Raw genomic sequence first — 19,452 nt, 5'->3', positions numbered from 1 at the left:
CTGACAAGTCTTCAAAAATAATTTGCACTACAGACGTACCTAAAAAATGCCTGGACACAAACAAACCTGAAATTGTAAGATTAAGTTATGTTTTTGTTCTGTTTACAGTCTTGTTGTGGTAGTCATACAAACACTTCCGGTTAAGAGACCGGAAGTAAGTTCAAAAGCTTTTCACATTCTGGCGTCTTCTCCACACGTGCTCACCACGCAAACGACGACGTGGGGCTACCTGAAAGTTTTACACGCTGCAAGTTTTGACATTTGGTGAAATATGTATTTCTTTTTTTAAATACGACCGACTGGTTGTCGAGCTGATTGGACCAGGAGAGAAGAAGCCTCTTTTTATGCCGCAACTACGACATGCTTGCGTTCGCTGAATCTCAAAGCTGAACGTGTTCAGATGTGTTCCGTGGCAAAACGAGGGACTTGCTACTATTCAAATTGGAAACATTTTCGAATTCGGTTGACGCAAAGAAAATGGATTACCTCTTCCCACCGCAGCTTTTCCCCTCATTCTACAACAGCGGACCACCAGACGTCGCGCAGAAACCTTGTGCTGACATTTGGGGCAGTTACGATCTGGTCCAACCTCAGGTAGCTTTGTCAGCAATGTTAACAGTGAGATTAACCGGCCTTAGAACTATCGGATTGATTTTAATTTCCATTTCCAGAGATAAATACACTCTGGAGTCTTTTTGCAAGACGCCTGTGACGTGTCCAATTATTTTGAATCGCTCTGTCTGCTCCACGTGAGGGGCGGTCCTAAATGTGACACTGACACGTACTTGATAGGGAACTTTGTGCTGAAATAGAGATTGTTTGGAGGGATGTGACAAAAGTTTTCAATAATAATTCATCGCACATTTTCTCATACCATATTAAAGTGCATTTAAATAGCTTTCAAATGATGTATAGATTATTGCTTTATGACAAATAAGGAAACATTGGAATTTTCGAAATATGAGGGGATTTTCTGCCTGTAATGACAGTTAAAACAATGAAAATATGTGACAGAGTTCTTTATTACGATTTAAACTATCATAACTTTCTTAATTTTTGGCAGAGCTTAACAAGTAAGGTACCATTAGAAAGCTTTTGAAATTCTAAACTAGAACAGAAAACACAGGAAAATATTCAAACTATAAATGGACAAATATCAACAATTGAATGCAGACAGATTTTCGTTAGAAATCAAAAATGGCTGTCACTGAATACTAGGAAAGAAAATTGCGAGCTCTAGAAATATAGATGCTCATGCCTCTTTTTGGCTGTTGTGGAGAAAAATATACATTCTACCACTTCTATGAGTTATAGAGTTCTAAAAATACAATTTACTCACCTTCGTAAACTGTATTGTGAGCAAAAAGAGCGTAAACTTCAATCTTTTTTTCCCCGTCTCTCATCGTATTGGGAAATTTCAAGAACCAGAATGGAGGGAAACATGTGTAATACGTCATCATAAACTTGGAAAATCCCACCAAAAACCATGACGTACTTCACAAAAATGCAATGATATACGACTGCGAGTACAGAGTGCGCTCGCTTCACTGGATAGAAACAATCGCGGTGGAATATAGAACTGTAGCGTAACTACTTGATACGGAATTTTGTGCTGAACTAAAGATTGTTTGCTAGAAGAAGATATTGCATTTTCTTTTTAAAGGTCATATCTTGTCGCAAAACCGTTGGCTAACAACATATTTCTCTGTCACTCCCCACCACAAACTAACTTGATAGTAATAACAAAAGCACGTTGCAGTTTCAGGAGGATTCCGCATCTCCAAGCAACCGGACCTTTACATCCAGACATCAGGTGAAAGGGGAGATATGGCGTCAAAGAGAACCGGCACCGATTCCCCTCATCAAACCAAATAACTGTGAGTGAATGACAGCTGCTATTTAAACGTTATTGACAAATTTGTGATGCATTTTTTTTCTTAAAATTGTCATACTACTGTATGCTAATCATTTGAAGCTGTGTGTTGGAACAAAAACATTTTTTTTAGAAAATAATATTGTTATCATAGGGAAGTAAACCATTTTAGTAATTCCAACAGTTGTTTAATTGAAAACTCTTCTGAGTGCCTTTGACTTTGCTGTTTTTTTTAGAAATCTTTTTTTACGTAAAAAAATAATGTTGCCATATCTAATGTATTTGTATTTTTCCCCAATGTTCAGCTGCCATTTGGTCTTCGGCACTTCCCGATCCGCTCGACTTTACCGAGCACGTGAGTGCCATTTTGCATCTCGCTTCTATCTATAGTCAACAATATATATATATATATATATATATTTTTTACGTGTTCTCGAAATCTGTCGTCTCCAGATGCAGAACTTCTACATTGATCATTGCCAAGATGCCTTTGGGGACATCAGTGAAATTCTGGGGGACAATTTCTATTTTAAGGATGGACAGAAAAAGGTGATTTTGCTTTGTTTTGTTTTTTTTTTAATTGAAAATATCTTCAGGGAGACGAATGAATAAACAAATCATCATGACTAAACTTGCAATAAATGAAATAACGTCAAACATAGTCAGCGGCAACGTTCTCTGACTCTTATTTTATTTTATTTTTGCGCATCGTGTGTCGATTGCAGCGCCGACGCAGCGACGCGGTGAATGTGTGGAAGATCAAACAGTTCCTTGACCTTCCAAATTTTCCACTGTAAGTGTCACGATGCAAACGCTCGTCTGGCTGAGTTTTTCTGACGTTTCTTGTTGCTCGCCAGATGTCACCGCTCGTATTACTCCAGATCACTTAAGGCGTACGGCGCTTTGCTGTCGGATGTGGTCCAAAATGTCCCCCCGGAGCTTCTGGGCTCTCTGTTGTATGAGGAACTGACGGAACAGAGAGAGCGCCAGCTCTTCTGTGAAGCAGCCACAGGGGGGGCGCTCGACTACATCCCCTTCTCCCAAATTGGAGAGACTCAACACGGGTGTTTAATCTATCCTGGAAATAGGGGAATGGACCGCCTCAGTATCCTTTCATTCATTTATGAACATTTTCTCAACGAGAAAAAAAAAATAATCGCCATCTAATGTCGGGCAAATTGTTCTTGAGAACGAAAACAAAAAGTTCCAGTTAGCCATTTGGGATAGCTGCTGAAAATGTTCCTGTGATGGTTCTTAAAGCAGTACCTCAGACTTCCACAAGGTGGCGTGGGAGCCCCACCCTGACCGATATTCCTCCCTGAACTCCACCAGAAGCAAACCGTTCAGCTTCCAACTGAAAGGCCCCATCCGCCAGATCAGCTCGGTGTCCCTGCTGGACATTTGTAAGGCGGAGAAACAAAAGTGCCCGTTCAACCGCGGTTGGTGGCCCGTTCACGTTTTCAAACGTTTTTGTTTTCTGCCTCTAGGTTGCGTTGCCGTGCGCTCGGATCGTTTGTGTGGCTTTTGGAGATTTGGCCAGAGGGAAGAACCGCATTTGCTGCAAGTTGTCAACACCAAAGACGTTGCTACTTGTGTTACTGTCAGGTAAGATCTGCCCGCAATCAATCAGTAAGGCTTGAGAAAGATCAAGATTTCATCTCTTTTGTAACAAGTTACTTTGATGTATGTCACCAGTCCTCACGTTTTAGGTGAAGTTTTGGTGGCAAGCGAAAGTGGAATGGTAAACCTGTGGACTGTTGGCAAAGGGTAAGAGAGATCTTAGCTGCTTGCTTTCAAAAGCAAGCTTCCGTTTTCAGATTTCCGATTTTTCTTCCTTCCGCTGTGTCAGATTCCAAAAAGTTTGGGAGGACAACAGCAATCTTTACTTTAACGCCATGTCGTCATGGCGATGGTGTGAATTCTCCGCCCATCCGCGAGTGATGCTCTACGCTGACAGGACAGGCGCCGAACTCTGCGATATCCGGGTAAGATATCAAAGTCTTCCATTTCCCGTGCGCTTTTGCTGTCATGAGTATGATTGTGGTGATCCCCTTCCGGGTTTCGCTTCTTTCATGAAAATGACGCTTTCCAATCAAAAGAAAACGTCAAAAATTGTCAAAATGGTGAATAGCCACCGTTCATTCGTGAGATCATATCTAAATTTCTAACAGGCAATTGGCACAGTGCTACCTGTTAGCTTCCTTTAGATTAATTGTGGCTTGTTCCTGGAATCCAGAGTCAAGAGTTAGCATTTGTTATCTTTGTCACATAATGGCTGTCAAGAGTTAGCATCGTTGTTATCTTTGGCTCGTAATGGCTGTCAAGAGTTAGCATTGTTGTTATCTTTGTCACATAATGGCAATCAAGAGTTAGCATTGTTATCTTTGTCACATAATGGCAGTGAAGAGTTAGCATTGTTGTTATCTTTGTCACCTCATGGCAGTCAAGAGTTAGCTTCATTCATTGTTGTCTTTGTCACGCAATGGCAGTCAAGAGTTAGCGTCGTTGTTTTCTTTGTCATGTACAGTGGCACCTCGGTTTACGAACGCCTTGCCTTACGAACTTTTCGGTTTACGAACGTTTAAATTAATGAAAATGAAACCATGGATTACGCACTACTTTTCGCGATACACCCCCACCCCCACCATGGCTGGCGGAGTAATCTTCCACGGAAGAACACCAAAGCACAAGAGCAAAAAGCGCTCCACCCGGCCTGCCTTTCCACACCCCCTTTCTCTGAATGCACACGTCGATCCAGAGCGAGAAAGAGAGACGGCGATCGCCTACAAGGAATTTTTTTACAGATACTTTTGCTTTTTTGAAAAAGAAAAAGACACCGCAGGCTCGTGTTCAGCCTAAGAAGACGCAAAAGAAAATTACAGTCGAGGAGAAGAAGGAGATCATTGAGAAACACGAACGAGGTGTGCATTTGTCTGATTTAGCCGCTTAGCGGATATGCTAAGTGCATTTCAATGTGTATGATTGTGTTCAGCTGATAGAAAAGGCTTGGCATGATGTTACCCTTCGATCCTTGAAAGCAGCATGGAAGAATTTGTGGCTCGCATGCATCCTGGAGAGGGACTTTGAAGGATTTGATCCTCATGACTCTGTTGTTTTGGACGACATTATTTCCATGAATAATGGGACGATTTAAACAGCTTCTTCCCCCAAGCCATTAACTCTTTGAACAGTAGCCCAAATGGAACTGTATAGCGCCACTTAGCAATTTTTTGATCATGATACTAGTGCGGCGTGTTCTACCGGAAACAAATTCCTTGTGTTCTACATACTTGGCAGTAAAGATTATTCTGATTCTGATGTGCAGATTTTCAAGTGACAAATAATTCAATGTTCTTTTCAAACAAGAATGATTATTCAACGTTTGCTTGATTGTACATTTTTTGTTTTCTTCAAATAGCAGCAAACATGATAGTTTATGATTGACAGGTTGAAATCTGGCTATTTTTTTCACAAGTATATCGTTGACATGGATCAACATTTGGATGATGTTTTTAGTGCCATTTGTAGTAGCTGTAGTGTTAAAAATCGGTGGCCAGGATTTTGCGGGGAGAGCGACAATGATCCTGTTTTTCTCACCCCCCCCCAGACGAGTGGCGCCTCCAATGGCACGCTCTTCAGCATCAGCAGGACGGCGGCGTGCAGAGCGGGAGAAAGGCTGCTCCTCTGCAAATATCTGGCCCAGGCTCACGCGTTTCACCATCTTGTCACCACTCAGGTAACGCGCACGTCGCCGTCCTCCATTTCAGCCACCATTTTCAATCAAAGGTGTTTGAACACGCAGTCAAATCTCGCTTTTGGAACATCTCCACAAAAAATACATGTTTTTTTAATGCCTCTGTGTGCAACCAAAAACGGGTTGTCCAGCAAACCTCGCACCTGAATGCACCACGAGACTTCCCTCTGAGCAGGTGTGTTTAAAAAAAAAAAACAGACCTTGATTACAATATTTTCCGCAGTATAAGGCGCACCCCCAATGAATGGTGTATTTTCAAACCTTTTCCATATATACACAGGACTCTAAGGTGCACCATCAATGAATATAAAACGTATTTATAATTTTTCCAAATACAGTGATACCTCGGTTTACGAACCCCTTGGCTTATGAACTTTTCGGTTTACGAACTTTACATTTATGAAAATTTTACCTTGGCATACAAACTTTTTTTGGGATACAAACGGAGCGCCACAATGAGTGATGTGTCGTTCGCGAACGAGCCCGTGCTCCTAACAATGGCAGCTGACTGTTTTTGTCCTCTATTCTGCGCCCCCATCTTCGGTTAAAGCCACGTGATTGGTCAAGAACGCAGCAGCGAGGAGGTGGGACAAGCCATCTGTACACCTGATGCAAAAAGCTATCAACCCAACTAAACAGAACACAATTGATGAGGAACTAGGTAAAATGATCGCAGAGAAAGCACCTACAAGGGATCGTTCCTCAAGATGGTGAAAGAGGAAGGCTATCAGAATCAGAATCAGAATCAGAATCAGAATACCTTTATTCGTCCCGCAATGGGGAAATTTGCAGTCCACAGCAGCAATTGAAGAGGGATGGGGTTGGGGTTGGAGTGAAAGGATAGAAAACAAGATATTCTAAGCATAACAAAATAAAAATATCAACTGTATACTGTGCAAATGTAGATGTGCAAAAACCGTTCTATAAACAAGACTGTACATAGTGCAGAATCAAGAGATGCATTTAGATATATTGCAACAACCCATATTTACAAGTGTCCAGTTTTTTTTTTTTTTTTTTTCACATGTGATCATTGGGAATTGTGAAGCCTGACAGCAGTCGGTAGGAACGAGCGGCGGTACCTCTCCTTCTTGCAGCGCGGGTGTAATAGTCTCTGGCTAAAGGAGCTACCCAGAGCTGTCAGGATGGGCAGGAGGGGGTGGGAGGGGCTGTCCGTCATAGCTTTTAGTTTAGCTAGCGTCCGTCTGTTGCCCACCTCCTCAAGAGAGTCCAGCGAGCAGCCCACGACAGAACTGGCCCGCTTGACAAAGCGCTCCAGTCTTTTTCTGTCCCGGGTGGTGATGCTGCCTGACCAGCAGACAATGCCATAGTGGATGGCTGATGCCACCACAGAGTCATAGAAAGTCTTTAGGAGTGACCCCTGAACTCCAAAAGACCTCAGTTTCCTGAGGAGGAAGAGGCGACTCTGTCCCTTTTTGATTAGGGCATCCGTGTTTGTTGTCCAGTCCAGTTTAATGTTGAGAGTAACACCCAGGTACTTGTAGGAGGTCACCCTCTCAATGTCCGAACCCTGGATGTTCAATGGTGCAGGTGACGATTGTTTCCTGCAGAAATCCACCACCAGCTCCTTGGTTTTGCCAGTGTTGATCTGGAGGTGATTCTGCTGGCACCAGTCCACAAAGTCCTTTGTCAGTCCCCTGTACTCCCTATCGTCTCCCTCTGTAATGAGGCCGACAATAGCTGAGTCGTCAGAGAACTTCTGAAGGTGGCAGGTTGGGGTGTTGTAGTTGAAGTCCGAGGTGTAGAGGGTGAAGAGGAATGGAGCCAGGACTGTTCCCTGCGGCGCTCCGGTGCTGCAGAGAAGCCTGTCCGACTCACAGTTCTTTACCCTCACGTACTGTGGCCCGTTTGTGAGGTAGTCTGTAATCCATGATGTGAGGTGATGGTCGACTCCGGCATGCTGCAGCTTGTCCCCCCAGTAGACTTGGCTGGATGGTGTTGAAGGCACTGGAGAAATCGAAGAATGTGATCCTCACCGTGCTCCCAGCATTCTTCAGGTGCAGCAACGCCGTATGGAGGAGGTAGATGATGGCATCCTCCACACCGATGCTGGGCTGGTAGGCAAACTGCAGCGGGTCCAGCGATGAGCTTGCCAGCGGTCGCAGGTGGGCGAGGACGAGTCTCTCCAGCGTCTTCATCAGGTGAGACGTCAGCGCCACCGGTCTGTAGCTGTTGAGCTCTTTGGGGTTGGCAATCTTGGGCACTGGGACCAGGCATGACGTTTTCCACAGCTGTGGAACTCTGCCCAGCTTCAGGCTCAGGTTGAACAAGTGCTGGACAATGACACACAGCTGGTCGGAGCAGGTCTTGAGGAGTCGGGAACTGATATCATCCGGACCTGCTGCCTTCCTCACTTCCATCCTCCTCAGTTGGTTCCTCACCTGCGCAGTTGTGACAGACAGGCAGGAACCAGGAGGCAGAGTGGCGGCTGAGGGTGTGGCAACGGTTGGGAGGGCAGATGTTGGTTGTGGAAAGCTGGTCGTGAGAGGGGGCGGGGAGGGTAAGGCCACAGTGAGAGTTGGTGCAGGTGCAGCTACAGGGGAAGTTGACGGTGGGCCGGGGGCGGCTGGCGTCTTGTCAAACCGATTGAAAAAGCGGTTGAGTTCATCTGCCCAGTCCTTGTCTTTTTCGTTCAATGTCACTGGGCTTTTGTGGCCTGAGATGTTTTTCAGGCCCTTCCAGACACCAGCGACATTGCTGGCTTGCAGCTGCTCCTCCATTTTCATCCTGTAGGCCTTCTTCCCCTCTCTGATCTTCCTCCTCAGTTGGATCTGCACGGCCTTCAGTTCCTCTCTGTTGCCCGACACAAAAGCCCTTTTCTTCTCCTTCAGGAGGACTTTTATGTCGGGATTAATCCATGGTTTGTTGTTGGCAAAACACCGCACAGTCCTGGTGGGTACGGTGTTTTGTTCACAAAAGTTAATGTAGTCTGTGATGGTGTTGGTGAGTGAGTCAATGTCTTCCCCATGAATCTCAGTAAAGAGCTCCCACCTGGTTGAGTCAAAACAGTCCCGCAGAGCTTCTTCAGCTTCTGTGGACCATCTTCTGATCGTGCGGGTCACAGCTGGTTGCCTCTGGACAAGGGGTTTGTACACAGACTGGAGATAAACCATATTGTGGTCTGCTCTTCCGAGAGGGGGGAGGGGGGAGGGTTTGTATGCATCCTTGGCGTTTGAATAAAATAGGTCCAATATGTTATTGTCTCTGGTGGCACAAGTTACATACTGTGTGAATGTTGGGAGGGAGAATTTCAGGGAAATGTGATTGAAGTCCCCTGAGATGATAAACAAGGCGTTGGGGGACTGGGTTTGCAGCTTGTTTACAACAGATATGAGGGCATCGGAGGCAGCGCCGCCATTTGCCGTAGGGGGAATGTACGTCGTCACGGCTATGACGTGTGAGAATTCCCGTGGCAGGTAATGCGGCCGAAGGCTAACGGCTAGCAGCTCGATGTCCCGAGTGCAAAGTTTTTCCTTCACCGTGATGTGCCCAGGATTGCACCATTTGTCATTCACAAATACAGCAATCCCCCCTCCTTTCTGCTTACCGCTGCCTTCATTTCTGTCCGCTCGTACGAGTTGGAAGCCCTCCAACTCTGCGTGGGCGTCCGGAGTGATTGCCGAAAGCCATGTCTCCTATGTTCCTCATCAAGTGTTTAATGCTGATGAAACCGGCCACTCCATTCTATCAAGTCATCAACGACCATCACAAAGGTAAATAAAACGACTTTATTATATAGTACAGTTTATTTCTTTAATTATAATACCATAGCATAGGTATATTTTGTGTAGTTTTAAGGCTTAGAAAATTAGAAAGTAGAAACATGTTTTATGGGGACCTGGGAACAGATTATTCTCATTTTAATGGGTTCCTATGGGAAATTAATTTTTGGAATACATACTTTTTGCCTTACACACTCTGTCTGGGAATCAATTAAGTTGGTAAGCCAAGGTATCACTGTATATAAATACCGTATTTTCCAGAGTAAAAGGCACACCCTCAATGAATGTGTTTTGTTTTTCTACTTTCATTCCTTTCATAACTTTGCTGCTGTGAAATGTAAATTTCTCCACTGCGAGACTAATAAAGGCGAATCCAATCCCTCCTACGGGAGGGTCGGTTTCTGCTGACAATCATTGCGAGACCTGTTGTGGCTCAGTATTACTTCAAATATAAATATACTAATATTTTACTTGTATAATTAAGATCTCAATAGAATGACTTCAAATAGAAATCTTCCATCTTTGGAAGAAAATGAAGGCTTTTGGGTGCGGTGCGCCTTATACACCGGAAAGTACGGTAGCATGATTCTAATAGGAAATGTTTCAGTTTTCAAACAGGTTTGTGTAACGCATGATGGTGGAAAAGCCGAGTTTGACTGTATGCGCTTGACGCAATGGTGTCCGCAAGACAAATACTTTGCGTTTCTTGCTTAGTACTCCGCCTACATTATGGACGAGCGATTCCCCCGCGTGCCGCTGCTGAAGATGGATCACATGATGCAATCGCCGCCAATGTTCTGTCACGTCCTTCCTGGCTCTTCATCATCTGGAAGCGGATCTCCGAGCACAAAGGTTTTCCTGGGTTCCCAACGCTCTCAGGAAGTCACACAGCTGCAGTACGCAGGTCTGGAATGACTTAAGGGGTTATTTTTAAAAAAAATCCACTCATTTTGCGAGCTGATGGACTATTTGCGCCCGTTCAGGTGGCAGAACAAAAGCGTGCGTGGGTGCGGGTCCGCCGCAGTCGCTCCTTCGCCCCCGCGATAGCCTCCAACACCTTCCTGCGCAGATCCCGCATCGCCAGGAGACGGCGGCCAACAGACTCTCCTCGCCATCCGCTGGTACGGATTGATCACGAGGACTTTTTCTTTGCGTCAGACAAAAATGACATTGGAGTGTTTTTGCATTTGAAGGTCTAACGTGTATGGGAATTTCCCATTGCGTCTGCGTGTTCCAGCTGACCGAGGCGGGGGATGTTTTCTACCAAATCCTTCAACGCCAACAGCCGGACAGCTCGTCACCCCCGACGACGGAGGAGGAAGTCCAACATGAAAAAAACTCACAAAACCTTCCACCTACAGCACCGAAAACGGGGAGAGAATGTGAAAAATGGCCCGCGACGGTTCCCAACGCGTCCGGCGATGACGGCGACGTCGTCGGCTCGACTCAGGACGTCGCCCTTCAAAGATTTGTTCCTGAAACGCAAGAGGAGGAACTCCCAGAGGATTCTGCCCACTCGGACGCCGCTTCGGAGGATTCCGCGACGACAAGGAGAGGACGGAAGCTGCGCTCGTTCGTCAATGACCATCAAAGTGTAGATGACGACCCAAAACGGCCAAGCAGCGTTCGGGACGCCGACGCCGAATCCACTCGGGGTGATCGGCAGCCCTCGCTCAAGTTCAGCCAAGATGCTGTGCGCACGTGGAAATTCTGGCTCCAAAAGTTAATGCGCAAGAGCTCCAAAAAGCAGCGGCGTCCGCGCTGCCCGCGCCAACTCGCGCTCGACACCGCCGGCCTCTTCACTCTGACTTGCCACAAAATGAGCGAATTATCCCAAGAGCTCCACGTGAAGACGATGAGACGCCAACTGAGTTTGTGCATGTCGGAGCGTTCCGTGCTGGTTGGAGGCGCCGCTTCGGACGTGGTGCCCTTTCCGCAACGGGTGGACGCCGAGGCGTGGCCCGACGACCTCAGTCAGCGCCTGACCCTGGCCTGGCGAGGCCAAGAGAATTGGGCGGCGTGGTGGGAAGACCGACTCGGCCTGAACGAGGAAGTCAAGAGGAACGCTCTGCGAAGGCGCCGGCGCAAGCAAAGGGAGGCCAAAATGCGCTCCGGCGGGGCGCGACTGGCGCTTTCCGAAAGCTTCACCTCGTCCGTCACCTACCAGACGGAATTGGACCATTTCTCCGACTTTACCGGCTGGTCCTCCGGCGTGGCCTCGGAAAGCGAAAGGTCGGGGTCGGAGAGGTCAAAGACGCCCTCCGCGCCGCTCGCCCAAGCCCCTTTGCCAACGCCGATCGCCGTCACCCCGTCTAATGCCGTCCAACTTGACTCGCCAATCGCCGTCACCCCGTCAAATGGCGGCCAACTTGACTCTGCGCCGTCCGGTCAGAAGCGCGCCAAACGTCCCGCACGGGACTACCTCTCCGCTCTCTTTGGATCGCAGGTAACTTTGTTTTTCGCATTCTTACTGTTCAACTGGACGTTAGACATGTACTGGATGTGTACGTTCCATGGCTTTCTTCATCGGGGGTTATTTCAAGTCTTTCCCTTGCACCACTGCGGATATGGCGCCCTCATAGTGGTGCAACATTGCCAATGCAGTGAAGGCACTTGGCTGCCACCATTTTGAGCAATATCAATCAGGCCTGGGGGTCTTCCTTCTTGTAAAAAAAATATATATATATATATATACACACACACCCACACAGTAAGGTCTCGTTATAGCGATATCCGTTATATTGATAATACTGCTTATTACGATACTATTTTCATTTCCCGGCAAATTTCTAGTCTTTATATATAATTAGTTCCGTTTAGTACAATACATGGTTATTACGATAATCCGGTTACTACGGTTCCCTTTTTCATCTCCCGCCGGCCATTTTGCTATGTTTATATCGACACAAAAGCAGCAGGTGAATCGATATTTGCTATATAAACTTCTATTTACAAAGACTTTGTTATTAACAAAAACTATTGTTTTATTTCCAGTGAATTCAGAGATGCATAGATTAGCTAAAACAACATGATTCACAATGTCGATGACTTTACAGAAAATATCTTTAAAATTATAAGACATCACTCAGGCCAACAGACTGACACACTATTTGCGGTTTCTATACAGTACCACCATCATCGAAATCTGTATCGGTCGCACCGTTGGTCACGTGACCAGCTTCCGTGTCTTGCGCAGTGTAGCAGACGCCATTTTCTACCATTTTCAATCATGGCGAAACGAAAGAATGGTGACCTCGGAACGAAATACTGTACAAGGCAATCGTGGCTGTTGAGGAGAATCCAACAAGGAGCAAATCCTCCATTGCAAAAGAATTCGACGTGCCGCAGAATACTTTATCAACGTGGTCGAAATTAAGAATAAAATAAAGACGGCATACGAAGCGTCGGACTTCGGACCTGGATCAAAGAGGATGAGAACGTCACAATACTGTAGTCTACTTATACAGTATACAGTGGTTTGACACCAATTTCAACCATGGGGAAACGTAAGAATTGTGATATCCGGAAAACGTACAAGGCAATCGTGGCTGTGGGGGACAATCCAACAAGCAACTCCTTCGTCGCAAAATAGTTCGACGTGCCGCAGAATACTTCATCAACGTAAGTAATGTAAACGTTGCAGCTTTCGTTTTCCATACATCTATTTAATTGTGTTGTATTCAGATATCGTTAGTGCTTACATGCTGGCCTTCGTGGTTTCTCCCGTGTGTACAATGTTGAGTGCTACTCAGGGTCACGATTGCAAGAGTGCGTTATAAACATAATAAATGACGTTTTTATTTAATGCATACGTTTATTTTTCACTTGACTACAGTACAAAAGCATGCTACATATCCTATGACTGTAAAGTGTCCTTGAGAGTTTTGAAAGACGCTTCGAATTGAAATGTATTATTATGATGATACATACGCAATCCATGAACCCAATGAGAAAATTACATGCCATATCAAAGATCCCCCATTTATTGCCCCCTTTTAATGGAGTTCGGCGCAGGATCGGATATATCGATAGTACGGTTATATCGATATTTTTTCTGACTCCCGAGAATATCGATACAACGAGACTTTACTGTGTGTGTGTGTATATATATATATATATATCTCCTCTTCTTTTCTTTTGGGCTTTTCCCTTCAAGGGGTCGCCACAGCAAATCAGTGTCCTCCATCTTTAGAGGTTTGATCCGCATGTTTGTTTTGGCCAAGCTTTTACGTCGGATGCCCTTCCTATATATATATATATATATATATATATATATATATATATATATATATATATATATATATATATATATATATATATATATATATGTATGTTTGTATATATATATAGTATGTATGTTTGTGTGTGTGTGTGTATAGATACGTAGCTAGCTAGCTACATATCTATCTAGCTATCTTTCTAGCAAGCTAGCTAGCTAATGTCCTTCCATATAACTAGCTAGCTACATATCTTTCTAGCAAGCCAGCTACATATCTATGTAGCTATCTCGCTAGCTAGCTACATATCCTATATAACTACCTAGCTACATATCTTTCTAGCTAGTTAGCTAGCTATATATCTATCTAAATGTGAAAGAAGACTGCACATTGTGATTGTTGTTGTGCACACAGGACAATCCCACCCAACACGACTACGATTTGGACGCGGAGCAGCCTTTATTTGGGACAATGCGCCACTCCTCCCAGTCTCTACCCCTCTCCCAGAATTCACTGGGGCGGCCGAGGTCGCAGTCTTCCCAACCCAAGAAAAAGAAGGCACGTATGGGATTTTAATGTTTGTTTTTATTTATTTACTTTTTTTGCATTGCCACTTGTTCGAAGTGGTGGAGTGTTGACATTTTAGTCTGAAAAAGTTTTTGAGCCCCCCCCCCCAATCCCATATATTCAGTTGAAAACGATTTTTTACATGAAGTCATTCCATCAGTCAAGGACGTATTGAACCCGAATCCTCCCCACCGCCAAGACAACCAATGTGACTTCAGGGACGGAATGTTTTTTTGTGGTTTTTATGACTGGCGACCTCAAGATACGACGAAAAGGATTACGATTTTTCATTTGATTTGCAAGCAAGCTTAAGAGGGATTTTCCACCCGGCGGTGCCCCCTCACAGGGCAGAAGACAGTGCATGCTGGACTCGGTAGGACTAAATGACATGTTTTATATTCAATGTGGCCTAAATTGTGGATGCTGATATTTGTCATTGTTAAGAGTGACTTCATTCCATTTCATGTGCCTGTTATTTAAAGAAAAGAAAACTTTTCATCTGATACTGTAGTCAATTTGTCAGATTTAGAGTGGCTTCATCTCCAGAGTGGACAGCATCATTTCGTTCATTTTGTGTTGTGTGCGAATATATGTACTTCAAAGACCGGATAATTCACGTTGAAAGTGAAATTGTTTTTATCTCTAAAATAATCGGCAATTTAAAATTGGTGTTCCATCACCTTTTTTACCCACAAGATTCAATCAATGTTTCGGGATTGAGGACTCTAATTCTTGAAATTTCCTAAGGAGAAATTATTTGTCACTCTATTGCGTATTGACAGAAATCTCGTTTGAACAGGATTTGCAAAAATCTGTAATTTCAAAATGACAGGCAAAATGTTTCCAAAATATTTTTTATAACAAGTTTTTTTTTCAAAGTACATGTGACAAAAGAATAAATTAACGTAATATCTACAAACAACTTTTTTTTTTTGTACATCATTTACAATTGTACATTTTTCTATGCGTTTCAGTTCAGTCATTTTTTTACATGTTAATTCAACAACAGTTTGTTCCACACAACATTGTTTTTGTACAATTTTCAAAACTTTTTTTTAAACGACATCTAAAATTGGCACCTTGAACTTTGGGGTGTAAAAAGAAACCCATAAAACAGCCAGCACATTATCACTAATAACACTCACCAACAGTGTTTGAGCCTCTTGACCTCAGGAGAGTCAAGAAAAGGGAAACCAAACCAAACCAAAACAAAGAAAAACATTTGTCTCATGCGTGTTTTCCTCAGACAGCAAAGTCTTCCAACACGCAAATTTCAAAGTGTGCAAATGAGCAAACTCAGAAGAAGTCGAAAGGGCAGTTGCAGTCGCTCCAAACTATTCAGTCAAATGTTCCTCATTTGGTTTCCCAGGACTTGTTAGAATTTTAAATAGAATAAGGTCATAATGTATTCTAACTCGCTAAGCATATTGCACGAAACATAACATTCCAAAATAGTGTTTAAAAAAAAGAAAGATTTGAAATGCAACTGGATGGAATCCAGATAGTTTGGCTTCTGTGGATCAGTAAACTCATTTCGACACATTTCAGATCAATTAAAGTTCTTAACAACAACTGAACTTTTTTTTTTTTGCTCTGATTTGACAGCAGATTCGCACCCCCAACCAACCCGAGTGTCTTCATTCAACCTTTTCTGTATCTTGGAACGTACCGCCGACACATAACAAAAAAAAATCTAGAAATGCGCGTCTGCTCAGCTGCCAGTTGTGCAATTTGACTTCTAGCACCGGAGCTTATCGGACAATAAATTAAAAGTCAAACATTGTGGGTAATGGAGGGGGGGGCGCGGCGATAATCAGGCATTGAGGTATTGGTGGCGGAGGCGGGCCGGAAAAAATGGCCCTTCGCCATCGCTGCCAGGTGAGCTGCTGAGGGACTCCTCGCCCGAACTCATCGTGTCCTCGCAAGAGTCCTCACTGAAAGATCAGTGCAAAGAAAGCACACATTTGAATATGTAGTGCTTAACGTCCAGAAAATGTCCCGATTGACCTCCTTTCAATTCCAAGCAAAAAAGAAGACATGTTTTTCCAACTTCCCCCATGACTCTCAGTCAGCTCATTGTGTTGCGCCACAATGTTGGCAGTCACGTGCGTCAGCTGACTGACAGGCAGTCGTCAGTCAGGATGTCAAATTCAACGTCAGTCAGTTTGTTGACATACCCTGTGGCGTCATTTACTTCCTGTTTGGATGGCTGAAAACCAAAATAGAAATAAATACCCTCGTCGCTAATGAGATCAGCCAAACCCGTTTCTCATATTGATCTCATTGAAATCTCCCAGAGGTGCCAAACATTTCAATAGCTCTGAAAATTGAAGATGACTACCGTATGTTCTGGTGTAGAAGGCGCACGCACCCCCAATGAACCTTTTCCATATATATGGCACACCTTCAATAAATGAAGAACCTTTTCCAAATAGAATAGAGAAATAGTTCAAAGTTTTCCAAATATAAGGCACACCCCATTCTAAGTAGAGGCTAATGGGGGGAGGGGGGGCAAATGGAGTCGGTAGTTGCGAGACCTGTTGCAGCTCAATATGACTTAACATATGAGGCGCAGGGTCAGAAAATGAAGCGCCTTATACACCGGGAAATACGGTAATTTAGGCTTTGCTCACATGGGACGTCCTGAGTGATTGACGCACGACTAATTATTGCGGCCATTGAGTCAAGGTCCCGCCCGGTCAGTTTCAACATGATCTGCACGTTTGGGTAACCCCCCCACCCCACACCCCACATCTAATCCCTGTTGCGAGTTGTGGCTCACCTCTCACTCTGGTCCCAGCAGCACTCGGGGATGGTGGGCAGTCGGGGGACGCTGCGGTAGCTACTGTGCAGGTTGTGGGCGGTGCGCCTCGACACGATCCACTGCAGTTTCCTGTGATTGGGTTTGCTGCACTCCGGAGAGGCGTAGTCCGACAGCCGCTGGGCCACTTGAGCGCGCCACGCCACCAGTTCACTGTCTGCAATCTGAAACCAAACAGGCAGCAAACACGTTAGCCTGCTTTGACTCGCCGCCGGCCTCCATCTGACCTCCCGTCGACCGTCAGTATGGACGCACCCAAAATGTAGGCCGAGACCTTTTCCTTTTTTCACATCCACAAGTTGGAAATAAATACAACGATGCACTCTACTTGGGACTGTAAAAAAAGTGAACTAGTGTATTTTCCGGTGTATAAGGCACACCAAAAATCCTTTATTTTCATCAAAAGATGACCCTGCGCCTGATATGTGAAGTCTTATTGAGCTACAACGGGTCTGGCAACTACTGTCAGTAGCCACTGACTCCATACCCCCCCCCCCCCTCCTTACAACCGTATATATAGCGCCTTACAAAATCAAATCAAATTTGTGAAATTCCATGATGCGCACTAAAATTGTAAATTGTCCCACGTAAAGCGTAATAACAGTCATTATTTTTGATATGAAATATGGAAACAAGTTAGATGTAATATGTGGAGCAGATGAAACATTGGAATGGCTTTCCCAAATTGAAAATGTCCCCCAAAAGGAAACCGGAAGGACAATGTGGTCTCCCCGCGGCCAAAAGTGACTTTGACACCTTGACTTCCATCAACACAGCGCTCCACGGACAGAAGGTTAGAAATGTTTATTGGATGGCGGCGCAAGTCGCTCTTGACAAATCCCCCCCACCCCCCACGGTGAGCGCACAGAATTGCCATGATAGCGAGCAAGTTTTAGCATTTGTGTCTGATTTTGAAATGGCTATTTTGTTTACCTTCAGGTGTCTCTGGATGTGCCGGGCTATTTCCAACATGTCCCGCGATTGAATGTCTTCGATCCGCTGCCTGAGGAGGGACAAGGCCAGGACGGACGGCTAGAGGGAAAATGGCGGCATCGTTGCAATCACTTTTCATTCCATTGCGACTTGACGTCGGCGACGGCTCCCCACCTTGGCTTTGGAGAAGCAAATCCGGCACAGGCAGGCCTTGAGCTGAGCCTCCAGCGTCTCCAGGCTCAACGTCTCCTTCCTGTTCGCAACGACGAAGAGCCGCAATTCATTCACGGGTGGCGGCATCGTCCTCAGAAAATGACAAAGAAGGTACTCGTGCCGCCGCGCAACAAAACCACGCCACTAACTTGTGTCCCGTCTCCAGTGGCAAAACACAAACGGGGACCCGCAGCCGGCCCGTTACGTAACGCGTCCACGGCGGCCAGAAATGTTATCAGCGCGCTTCTGATAGTTGAGTGCCGAGTCGCTTCGGGTCACGCAAATGACGCCAAACGCAACCAAAATCCGCAAATGTTGAGCGACATTGAAAAGAGTCCAATTCAAAGCAGTCGTGTCAACTCTTTTGGGATTGAGTCGCTGCCGGTGCGTCTCGTTTGGATTGGAATCGCGCGCTGGCGTTGGGCGTTTCGGGTTCACCCTTCTGACGTCCTTGGGTTTGAATCTCCAATCGGACCTTCTGGCGTGGAATTGAAATCCTCTGCATTGTATAAATGTGCCTGGTCGGGAGATTTTTCAAATCCGATCTTTCAATACGCTATTTGATCCTTGATTCCGTTTCCAATGTGATTTTAAGCAGGAAGAGGGCTGTCAAAGCCAAAAGGTGGGCCGTCGGTCGCTCTTCCTCCTTACCTCTCGGCGGAGTGACAGATCGCAATCCGGTGGTACAAGTGCAGAAAGGTCAAAGCCGTGACGGCTTTGGATTGGAAGCGGAGCTTGTCGGCGATGATCTTCTCCATGCGAGCGAGGTCGGCCGCGCTGAAGCGACACTGGCCGATGCGGATCAGCTCATCGCCGGACGCCAGGTGGCATTCCTCCTCCGTCATTTTGGCCGCCATGTGGAGGCAGCTGAGGCTGACGCAGGACAAGTGCTTGGCTTGGATCTGAAAAAGGTACATGCTGCTTTTTTCAAGAGTCCATTTTGAATCACGACTTTACCAAAAAAACAACAACAATCGTACCCTCATCACGGCCAAGAATCGGTCGAGCAGGTTGACGGCCAGGACGAAGGTTTGCGTGCTGTAGCCAAAGAAGCTGGTCAGACTCCACAAGTCCTCCACTTTGCCGTCTCTGCACTTGGCTGAGATGCGCCCGTCCTTCTGGGAAAATGGACAAAAAAAATCACCCTCATATACAGTATGGAGACACCCTAAAGCCTTTCATTTTTCATTTTTTTTTTTTTCATTCATTGAAGGTGCGCCTGAAACGTTTTAAAATACGCCATTCATTGGGGGTGCGCCTTATACACTGGAAAATATGGTATTTAAATAGTTGTAAAACTTTCATATATTGATAGAATTGTTAAACTTTTT

General features: G+C 45.2%; 2 protein-coding genes across 4 annotated transcripts; one reads left to right on the top strand and one right to left on the bottom strand.

Moving 5' to 3' along the window:
• The first annotated feature begins 136 nt into the window (after nucleotides 1-136).
• On the top strand, nucleotides 137-17,789 carry taf1c (TATA-box binding protein associated factor, RNA polymerase I subunit C). 3 transcript variants are annotated; one of them, XR_016118293.1, is made up of 15 exons: nucleotides 137-594; nucleotides 1,760-1,877; nucleotides 2,179-2,228; nucleotides 2,327-2,422; nucleotides 2,599-2,666; nucleotides 2,731-2,978; nucleotides 3,145-3,478; nucleotides 3,569-3,640; nucleotides 3,723-3,858; nucleotides 5,481-5,609; nucleotides 10,085-10,274; nucleotides 10,354-10,491; nucleotides 10,564-11,816; nucleotides 14,002-14,527; nucleotides 17,681-17,789. XR_016118293.1 is itself a non-coding variant. In XM_089020585.1 (15 exons), exons 1-15 carry the CDS (start codon nucleotides 478-480, stop codon nucleotides 14,161-14,163), a joined length of 3,027 nt encoding a protein of 1,008 aa, XP_088876711.1. In that variant the 5' UTR covers nucleotides 142-477; the 3' UTR covers nucleotides 14,164-14,842. The 3 variants fall into 3 exon arrangements, 2 of the variants coding, with proteins under 2 accessions (XP_088876710.1, XP_088876711.1); XM_089020585.1 differs by lacking the exon at nucleotides 17,681-17,789 and having other exon boundaries at nucleotides 142-594; nucleotides 3,145-3,276; nucleotides 3,361-3,478; nucleotides 14,002-14,842; XM_089020584.1 differs by lacking the exon at nucleotides 17,681-17,789 and having other exon boundaries at nucleotides 14,002-14,842.
• Nucleotides 14,992-19,260, bottom strand: LOC148884142 (cyclin-G2-like). Its single transcript, XM_089020589.1, has 6 exons — nucleotides 19,102-19,260; nucleotides 18,773-19,023; nucleotides 18,083-18,161; nucleotides 17,909-18,007; nucleotides 16,937-17,139; nucleotides 14,992-16,088 (listed from the first exon to the last, which is right to left on the bottom strand). Exons 1-6 carry the CDS (start codon nucleotides 19,105-19,107, stop codon nucleotides 15,968-15,970), a joined length of 759 nt encoding a protein of 252 aa, XP_088876715.1. The 5' UTR covers nucleotides 19,108-19,260; the 3' UTR covers nucleotides 14,992-15,967.
• Nucleotides 19,261-19,452: the final 192 nt, after the last annotated feature.

Source organism: Hippocampus bargibanti, linkage group LG18, assembly GCF_051943395.1.
Source record: "Hippocampus bargibanti isolate YZ-2025 linkage group LG18, ASM5194339v1, whole genome shotgun sequence".
Lineage (NCBI taxonomy): Eukaryota > Metazoa > Chordata > Actinopteri > Syngnathiformes > Syngnathidae > Hippocampus > Hippocampus bargibanti.
Note: the sequence above shows the minus strand (reverse complement) of the source record. Positions and strands in the feature narration are given on the sequence as shown.

Coding starts and splice junctions, on each gene's coding strand:
- taf1c (XM_089020584.1), top strand. CDS start 478: ATGGATTACCTCTTCCCACCGCAGCTTTTCCCCTCATTCTACAACAGC. Junction 3,641..3,722: donor CTGTGGACTGTTGGCAAAGG/GTAAGAGAGATC, acceptor CCGCTGTGTCAG/ATTCCAAAAAGTTTGGGAGG. Junction 10,275..10,353: donor CACACAGCTGCAGTACGCAG/GTCTGGAATGAC, acceptor GCGCCCGTTCAG/GTGGCAGAACAAAAGCGTGC.
- LOC148884142 (XM_089020589.1), bottom strand. Junction 18,162..18,772: donor ATCTGTCACTCCGCCGAGAG/GTAAGGAGGAAG, acceptor CGTTGCGAACAG/GAAGGAGACGTTGAGCCTGG. Junction 17,140..17,908: donor ACATCCAGAGACACCTGAAG/GTAAACAAAATA, acceptor GTTTGGTTTCAG/ATTGCAGACAGTGAACTGGT.